Source organism: Dendrobium catenatum, unplaced genomic scaffold (genome assembly GCF_001605985.2).
Source record: "Dendrobium catenatum unplaced genomic scaffold, ASM160598v2 fragScaff_scaffold_1586, whole genome shotgun sequence".
Taxonomy (NCBI): Eukaryota; Viridiplantae; Streptophyta; class Magnoliopsida; order Asparagales; family Orchidaceae; genus Dendrobium; species Dendrobium catenatum.
The window spans coordinates 553,246-563,305 of record NW_021320048.1 but is presented as its reverse complement, the minus strand read 5'-3'; the positions used below and the strand labels follow the sequence as shown (position 1 = coordinate 563,305).

The 10,060-nt window shown below is 32.0% G+C and overlaps 1 protein-coding gene across 1 annotated transcript in view; it reads right to left on the bottom strand.

The window, feature by feature from the left end:
- The window catches only part of LOC110112640 (ras-related protein RHN1), a 27,773-nt gene extending 17,713 nt beyond the window's left edge, over positions 1 to 10,060 (bottom strand). Inside the window, exons 1-5 of the mRNA XM_020844932.2 lie at positions 9,860 to 10,060; positions 9,687 to 9,764; positions 9,396 to 9,563; positions 9,250 to 9,298; positions 9,065 to 9,138 (exon numbers count right to left, since the gene is read on the bottom strand). Coding sequence (XP_020700591.1) covers positions 9,065 to 9,138; positions 9,250 to 9,298; positions 9,396 to 9,563; positions 9,687 to 9,764; positions 9,860 to 9,898 — 408 coding nt within the window. The 5' untranslated portion in view covers positions 9,899 to 10,060. The remainder of the gene's footprint in view (positions 1 to 9,064; positions 9,139 to 9,249; positions 9,299 to 9,395; positions 9,564 to 9,686; positions 9,765 to 9,859) is intronic.

Sequence of the window (10,060 nt, the reverse complement as noted above, 5' to 3'; positions counted from 1 at the left end):
CATACCTCAAACCAATAATATTAATCAAATAAAATACATTAATCGAGGATAGATAAATACTTGAGAGAATGGAGCTACAAGAAAATAATGTGCAAAGACAGACGGATAGCAACACAGCAAAGCGCGAGAATGAAACTTGATGAGGAAGACAAAAAGTTAAAAACAAAATCATCCGGTAACATCACTTCAACCCATAAAAAAAGTTAAAGTCATGTAAAGTGTGGTCAATTATGAATGATATAAAATATATGCAAAGAACCCTTTGTCTTCCTCCTAGCTCGCTAAAATTTTAATTTTGACACTTTGCAGGATCATTTTAAGGTAAACAGTTTTTCATAAAGTTAGCAGGTATATGCCAAGCTTTGCGCTTCCTCCACAAAGTAGTAATACCTCCAGTGTATGAATTTATTTATTAATGCATTAAACTTTATGAGCCTTTGTAAAGGCCTTTATAGTTATTTGTTAATCATTAGCAAGTACCTGTAAACCAGTTAATGGCAGAAAATAGTTAATTCAATATAAGTGTTGGGTTATTCATTATTGTTAATTTTAACCAATCAGAAAGTTGGTTTTGGGTTGTTTCTTTAATTATAAACTACTAAATATATACCACTAGATTTTTACTCTAATAGATTGATGCATCAACAACAACAACAAGCCTTTATCGCACTGTGGGGTCGGCTACATGAATCCTTTTTCTCTTTTGTGTCATGTTAAAAGTCAAATTCTCATCTAAATCTAATAAAGAAAGGTTATTTCTAATATTTTATAACCAAGGATTTTTAGGTTTACCTCTATCTTTCTTAATATAAGTCAAATCTAATATATCTACCTTCCTAACCGGGTCATCGGAAGGCCGCCGTTTTATATCACCAAACCATATAAGGCAACTCTCTCTAATCTTTATCTTCCACTGGAGCTACTCCAACCTTTTCACGTATATGCCATTTTGAGTCCTGTCTCTAAGTGTAAAACTACTCATCCACCTGTGCATCCTCATCTTTGCAACACCTAACTTAATATTATGCTTCACTTATAATGTCCAACATTATGCACCATAGAGCATTGCAGGTCTCACTAACATCTTATAGAATTTTCCCTTAAGTTTTAGAGGGACTTTTCTATCACACAACAAGCCCGATGCATTCCTCCACTTCAACCATCCAACTTGAATTCTACTAATAATATCTCAATCTATGTCACCATCACTTTGAACAATGGACCCCAAATATCTAAAAAGTATACTCTTATTAATGACTTGATCACCCAAAGTTACAATCCACTCACTAGTCTATTATTACTAAAATTACACTCCATATATTCAATTATAGATCCACTCAAACGAAAGGCTTTAGACTCTAAGGTTAACCTCCATACTTTCAACTCCATCTCTAGTCTTCTCAATAAGAAGAATATCATCCACCAAAAGCATACACCAGGGTAAAACCTCTTGCAAATGTTTAGTTAGAACATCCATGACTAAATAAAAAAGATATGGACTTAAGGTTGATCCTTGATGTAATCCAATTGAAATAGAAAAATACTTGATCAAAATACCTTGTGTTTAAACACAAGTAACAGCTCCCGCATACATATCCTTAACGACTTGAATATACACATTATTAACCCCTTTCTTATGTAGAACTCTCCATAGCACATGTCTTGGAACTTCATCATATTCTTTCTATAAATCAATAAAAATCATTTGTAGATCCTCCTTATTCTCTCTATACTTCTCCATCAAACCTCTCAATAAATGTATAGCTTCCATAGTAGACCTACCTGGCATGAATCCAAATTGATTTTGAGAGAAACATTGTGTCACACCGCAACCTATGCTCCATAACTCTCTCCCATTGTTTTAAAGTATGACACATTAACTTAATTCCTCTATAATTCGCACAATCTTGTGCATCACCTTTATTCTTAAAAATATGAATCAACACACTCATTATCCACTCATCTGACATCTTTTTAGCCTTCAGAATAATAGTAAAAAGTTTAGTAAGACAAGAAATTCCTTCATCTCCTAAGCATTTCCACACCTCTTTGGAATATCATCAAGTCCAACAGCTTTTCCACACTTCATTTTCTTTAAAGCCTCTTTAACTTTGGTTTACTAGTATGCAGATAAAAACAAAATCTTTATTTTCATTTAGGGTGATAAGGTCACTAAAATTAATCACATTCTCATAAACATCATTGAAAAGTTTAGCAAAATATCTCATCAACCTTTGTTGAATATCTTTTTCTAATAAAAACGCTTTTTGATCTTCATCCTTATACACTTCACTTGAACTAAATCCTTAAAACTCATATCTCGATGTTTAGCTAACTTATACATATATTTTTCGCTTTTCTTAGTATCTAATCTATTATATAAATCATTAAAAGCTAAATTTTTTGCATTAAAAATTATTTTCTTAGACTCATTACAGACCTCTTTATATCTTTCGCAATTATCACATTTTTTACAGCTAGACCAATTTCTATAACAAATATTCTTATTTTTTATCTTTTCTTGCACATTTTAATTCCACCACCAAGTACTTTTACTATTAGCAAATTTTCTCTTTGATACTTTTGCAACATTCTTAATATCACTAATTACATTTTCCCACATAACATTAGCTTCATTATGCACAGACAAAATCTTAAGATCTAGAATTTTACTCTCACAAATAATTTTGATAATATTCTTTAAATGTCTCCATCTAATCCTAGAATAACGATTTACTTTATTTTTTTATCTTTTGTCCCTTCATTAGTCGCTCAAAACTCATAGCCACTATTAATGATTTTAACATCATCCACCTTTGTACCAACATGTCCATTTAAATCTCCTCTAATAACAACCCTTTCTTCGAGAGGTATCTTTTGTATTAATTCTTTTAGATCATTCTAAAATTTTAATTTTGAGTACATATCCAAACCTACATTAGAGGCATAAACGTTTATGATATTAATAATCTTAGCATCAACAACAACCTTTAAAGCTATAATTTTATCTCTAATTCTATTAATTTTTACAACAAAATCTTTCAAACTCTTATCTATAATAACACCTATATCATTTGTAGTATGACACATACCAAAAAACAATAGTTTAAATCCTAAATTATGAATCTATTTAGTCTTCTCTCCAACCCAATTAGTTTACTGAATGTGTAGAATATTTATCTTCATATGAATCATTTATATTAATTCCATTAATATGCCTATAAAGGAATCTATATTCCAAGTTCCTATCTTAATTCATTCATGATGTAGGAACCCTTGCACATTTAATGCTGCACCAGGGTGCTTTTGCAGTGTTGCAGCTTCAGCGGCCCTTGTACGCTTGTCGTTGTATTACGGTCATACAACACGTCACTTCCAGGGAACACCCTAACATTAACACAATATATTAAAGGATTCATGTTATGATATTCAACAAGTTTTACGTTGGTTGTCGACTACCTAACGCAACTCTCTGTTTTTCTCATCTAGGACCTGACAATGACAGTGTTTCTAAATAGGGGTTGTTTGTTTGACAGTAAAATAAATGTATTGCATTCCATTTACATGCATTAATTTTTTTTTCACCATTTGGACTGAAGTAAATACAAAAAATAGTGTAATTATTTGAGGTAGTAGAAATCTTCAAATGAAAGCTTCATGTGTCTTTTAAACTCACTTAATTCGAACAAGTTCTAAATACTCTCTTCATGAGTTTTCCATTCGCTTGAGCCTGAGCTCGTACGACTTCACCATAGGGCTCCACTTCATAGCCCACTCCAGCCTTCACAACTTGCCCATGCCAACCATCAAACCCTTCCAGCAAATGCAATGCAGGTCTGCATTTTGTTTTTTAATTCCACTTTAGAAAACGAATAATCCCTTGATTCAAGTTTATGAGAAAGCATTATAAGGGCTCTTTAATGATTAGGATTAGCTAATTTGCCTTTAGAAAACAATGTAAGTTTGATAATTTGCAAGTTTTGCTTGAATGATTGAGGTTAAGTAAATACAATGAGCTTTGGTTTTCATGTTTTGTTGCTTGTTCAATTAAGCATGGTGGAAGTGAATATGTATAACAACTTCGTCAAATGTATTTTTAAACAAGTAAGGGAAAAGGTTTTTGTTCAATGTGTAGCTGTGATATCAAGCTTAAAAATTCATGTGTTTCAAATAATTTATCATATTTGTACTATAATATTTGTAAAATCATTAATCTTTTGAACCAATTTATTTGTTTATGCGAGGACAGCAAAATTCTGAATGGAATAGAAATCAATAACAGAGAGACTAAAAAATAATAAAAAATGACCATCCAATTGGGATGTGTTTTGGAATGACACAGAGATGAGTAGAAATCAAAATTACTCAATTGTTCATGCAATTATCATTAGCTCAGTTAGTGTTTTGTTCATATTATTATATGAACTAAGTAGAGATTAACGAGAATATAATCTCGAGCAGAATATTCAACTTGAAACATATCTCTCGAAGTTATATCACGAATCTAATAATGATTGGATTAATATGATGCGAATGAAGAGAGGATCCTTTTTTAAATCATGCAATTTATTCCGTACAAGTTTATTTATACAACAACAATAACAACATCAAGCCTTTATCCCACTACATGAGGTTGGCTACATGAAACCTTTTTCTCCATTGTGTCATGCTAAAAGTCAAATTCTCGTTTAAATCTAATAAAGAAAGATCATTTTTAATATTTTCTAACCAAGCCTTTTTATGTCTACCTCTATCTTTCTTAACATAAGTGAAATCTAATACCTCTACTTACCTAACCAGGTCATCAGAAGGCTGCCGTTTTATGTAACATTAAATTAAACTCACAAGCTTACTTGTAGACACAATTAATTTGCACATTAAAGAATTGGTTATTGTGCTACTAAATACACTTAAGCATACTGTGCATTTTATTCGTTCAATTTAACTTTCAAAGATAAAAAGAAACTGAGTAGATATTCAAATGTTGTGTTATATGTTATAGGAGAGTTGTGACATGAGATGAAAAAACCTCCATTGCTCCACACTCCAAGTAACATACAATCAAATGATAGATTCATGTTTTTTTAAAGTATGATTATAGCATCTCCCAATATAAGTTTACAAATGCTCGTACTAGAACAACTTATTAAAATTAAGATTGCGTTGGAACGATTTATGGAACACACATTAAAGCTAGGGTCTTTAAGGAGCATCAATCTGCTTTCAGAGGGAGAAACACTACCCAAGCAAGAATGTGCTCATAGAAATGGACTTAAACTTGAGATTCATATAAGCCCTAGCTAGTTCAGAAGGTATAGCAAATGATTCCACAATACTTCAATATTCATTAAAACAAACCAACGGTTTGTGTGTTTCAAAAGATACAAAATGATAATACTATATACAGTTCTATAATTAGTTATGGTATTTTGATGAACAAATAACTGAAATCTATCTCACAGATAAATACTAGTTAATTGATGTTGGATACTCACTAGAAGGGTTTTATATCACCATATTATGCCATTAGTTATCATCCAAAGGTTATTGGCAGTCAACTAACAGATTACAAAGAGTTATTTAACCTTCAACATTCATAATTATGCACCACTATGGAACATGCTTTTGATTCTCTAATGAATCATTTGGAATTACAAAGTATGAACCTAAAATCCTATTAAAAACACAAGTTGGCATTATTCTTGAATGTTAAATATTACATAATTGGATTATTATAGAGATTGATGATGATTTCATTCTTGCAAAGCATAAGCGGGCAAGAAGAGCAAACGCTAATAGGCAGGATGAAGAAATTCAAGATGACTTCCGAGAATGATTGGAAAAAAAAAAGACCAAATTGTTGATGCAAAGCTGAATTAGATGGACAGTGCTAGTTATTAACATACATACATACTTTTGAGATAGATTTCTACTCTTTTTGGGATATACTTTCGAGATAGATTTTTATGATGACAATGAATATTTTTTAGTTCTAGATATATAATATTTTTCATAATTAATAAAATTCTAATTTCACTTTTATCTAAATCTTCTTTTTGAGCATGATAATTGATTTTTTAGGTAAAATGGTGCCTCTTCATCCTACCGTCACATCTGCTTCCATAACTAAAAAGAGAAAAAAATTATGAAGTTTAAAACCAGAATGGATTGGAGTTCTTTAAATAATGTGTGAGACATTGATGCAAATAAAAGGAGTGCTCAAGCCTTCAAAGATGTTGCGAACCAAAATGTTACTCAAAAATTGAAAGAGAAATTTAGAATTTATGATAGAGCAATATAAGAATCAAATTCAATATCAAATAACTATATGAAGTCACATTCAAAAGTTGAAGGAGATATCAGGAGTATCTTGGGATGAAAATAAGAAAATGGTATTGATGGGTCATTACTAGCATACATCACATATTCTAGCATTATTTATAAGAAAGTACATAAAACTGCTAAGTAACATGTCTAATGCTTTCTGTTTGTTGTGCTATAGGATTTTCCGAAAAATATAAGTTGTTTTTATATATCAACCTCAAATTATATGGAGTTAGAAAATGTTCGAGATAAGGACATACCACCGGAGAGTGGGCGAGTCTAAAATTCTCAAACTCAATTTGATACTCAAGAAAACAACTTGGATGATAATGCATCCCACTGAGTGGGCTAAAGTGAATATTACAAAATATCCTATAAGAATGTCATTATCTTCCATGGGATGTATCCCACAAAAAAGGAGCAAGGGGTATGATGTTGATCAATCTCTTGATGATTATATCATTAAAATGACTGATAATGTAACTCAAATTGCTCATACAATTCAATGTATAATAAGAGATTTGATGGAGAAAAGATATTTATTGAACTTATCACAAAGCTATCGAATATTCCATGCTTTTTCGAGTTAGATATTGATATTGCATATGACAACTTATCCAAGAACCCAACAATGATTCATTCCTTCTTCTCAAAACCCATAGAATAAAATGCTAGGTGGATGCATAAGGAGTTAGGGAAAATATTTTCTTAATTTAAAAGTTAATAATGGATTAACAATCTTGAGGTATAATATATGAGCATTATGAACTCGTGTCTTTAGATGCATTTTGGCATTATGAAGTTGTTATGATTATTTTAGATTTATCCTTAAATTGTTGCTAATTTAACTCTACATATGATTTATTATTTTACGATTACATTAATGAAAATAATTAATTGTTCTATGTTTTTTATTTTTTTACTTTGATTGGTTCCAATCCATATAATACATTAAATTTCTCTAATATTGAATTTATTATATCAAAACAATGATGTGATGTTACAACTATATTTCAGAATACACTGCATTTTACACTAAATCAAACAAAACAACAATTCACTTGAGTACTTTACAAACAACCAAATATCTCTAAGAATTTAGAATACACCATATTTACTTTATTTTGCATTTCAAATGCAGCTGAATTAAAATATAAACAACTAAACAACCCCTTAGCCACCACCAAATTTTTAGAGGATTTTCGACCACTCCTTGGTGTTTACTTAGGATTTGCTTAGGTGAGGCAACAACTCCCCATAAAGAAGTGAGCGTATGATTTTCCTCGAAGAAGTGTTGTGAAGGTTTCTCCACCCGCGTTGCAAAGGATTAAGCTTATGGCTACAAGCGTGGATAGTGGAACCATTGTTTGGATTAGAGGCGAGCCATTACGTAGGTCATTGGTAGCTCGAACCATGTAAATATTGAGTGTCCATTTCACTCTATAGTTTAGATTTACTTTCATAGCATGTTTGTTTTATCATTATCATGCCTGAATGTTACATGTTCAGTAAAGTTATAAAATCTCTTATGGTCTTTAGTTAACTTATAATTACTTTCATTGTTCTTATTAGTTATGCAGTTAACTCATAGCATAGATTTGTTGGTATCAACATTTCTGTTTTTGAGGACATTTGTGTTTTGACATTGACAAGATTAATCTTATAAGTTAGGTAATATAATCATCTTACATAGTTGAGCTCTTGGTTTGATCACTTACAGCTAGCTTAATTATTCATTCAACACCATTACTCATTTGTGCTGATATATTTTTTAGTATCAATTTTAATTGAAAACAAGTTTGTAATTAATATATAATTGAGTATCATATAAATTGCATTGTATTTAACATAGATCACTCACCTTAGAACATATTATTCTTGTATTATTTGTTACCAATATACGTCTAGATAGTATTGGGTATTTAGCTTGACAATCTTGCTGACATATTTCTAGCCTTTGCGCATTACTTAGTTTGTTCATTTCTTGCTTCCATTGTATAATTATTAATATAGCTTCCACATTGCATTGTGCTTGATTGTGTGAGATTTAAGTTGGGAATAATTTTGTAAAAAAAAAAATCTATAGTACAAAAAAATTGCATACTCAATTCACCCATCCCTTGGTTTTCCTTAAACAAACAAGACAACAATTCATAAGGATCATTAATTTAGCACATTTTTATATTAGCTGCTAAATTTGGAGTTGGCCACATCAGCTGCCATATGGACAATTGATGTGGTCTCATATTATGCGATTTAGATGTTTTTGGGGAATAAAGTATTATTCTTTATTCAACTCATAATGACAACCTAAGATTTATCTGATATGATTGATTAAAACAACTGTGAAACTCATTTTCAGTATATAAGGAAGAATAGCTTAAGTCTACCCTATTCTCAGAGAAAAAAAGGAACCAAAAATTTATTAGCGGTATAAATCAAGCACATTACAACGAAATTAATATTCTAGTGTCTATGTGATTATATTCCATATCTGATTCAAGCAGGGTTGATCAATAATAAATGAAAAACATCAAGCATACTATAAAACTGAAATTATTACTTCAATCTACGCAGTGCATATAGGTGTATTCCATAAGATTAGCTGCAGGTCTAATGTGCTAACGTAGAGACATAGAAACCAGTATTGAAGTTAGAATAAGGTATACAATTTCTATATAAACATTCTAATAGTTGGCAGCCAATCAAATGCTCACATTCCTGCAATTAACAAACTTACCTCTAATGTCACCTTCCTTTTGTCTTCTAAATCAGCCTTATTTCCTGCAAGCGCAGTTACCATGCTTGGATTTCCTGGATCCGGTATCAACAATAGATCACTTATAAATATATACGAAGAAAAAAAGGTAGAGAAATTCCCAGTCTAGTAAATTATCCATTTGAAAGCCAGAAGAAAAACAAAACCTTGTTTCTGCAGCTCTAGCACCCACTTCTTCGCTTTTTCAAATGAATCCTAAAGCCCAATAAAGGAAAAAACAAATAAGAATTATAGCTGAAACAGAAATAAAATAGACATTTTTTTACAGAACCATATTAAATGATCACCTCACCTTGCTTGTGATATCATAGACGATGATGGCCGCTGCAGCTCCTCTGTAGTACATTGGCGCGAGGCTGTGGTATCTCTCTTGCCCCGCCGTGTCCCAGATCTCAAACTTAACCGTAGCGTCATTCAAAGCAAGTGTCTGTGAAAAGAACGCTGCTCCGATCGTCGACTCCTGCGATCAAATCAATTCCAATCCACTCAAGTCAAATAAAGCACCAACAATGGTTACAATCCCATCGAGGTCACCCGCAAGCTCGATAAACCCTAAAAATAAAGGAATAAGGTGGCAGCAGACCTGGAATTCCAGAAATTGCCCCTTAACGAAGCGGAGTACGAGGCTGGACTTGCCAGCGCCCATGTCCCCAAGCAACACCTGCAGTCTCAGAGACGAGCAATATGTTAAACTTGAGTAATATTAAGAAATCGTAGTGATTAGTAGGAGAAGGACAGGAGGAAGAGTTGTCGCACGAGCTTGGCGTTGATGTTGTTGTTGCCGATGGTGGCCATGGTTGCTTCACAAGAGAGGAAAACACGCAGAACAGTTATCAATTTCCCGTCGACGAGACACGAGAAAGGGAGAGAGAGCGCAAGATCGAGGAAAATGAAGAAGATGATGTTTGCTTCCACGCTAATTAATCAATTTTGCATCAACTGGCAATTTCGTCGACG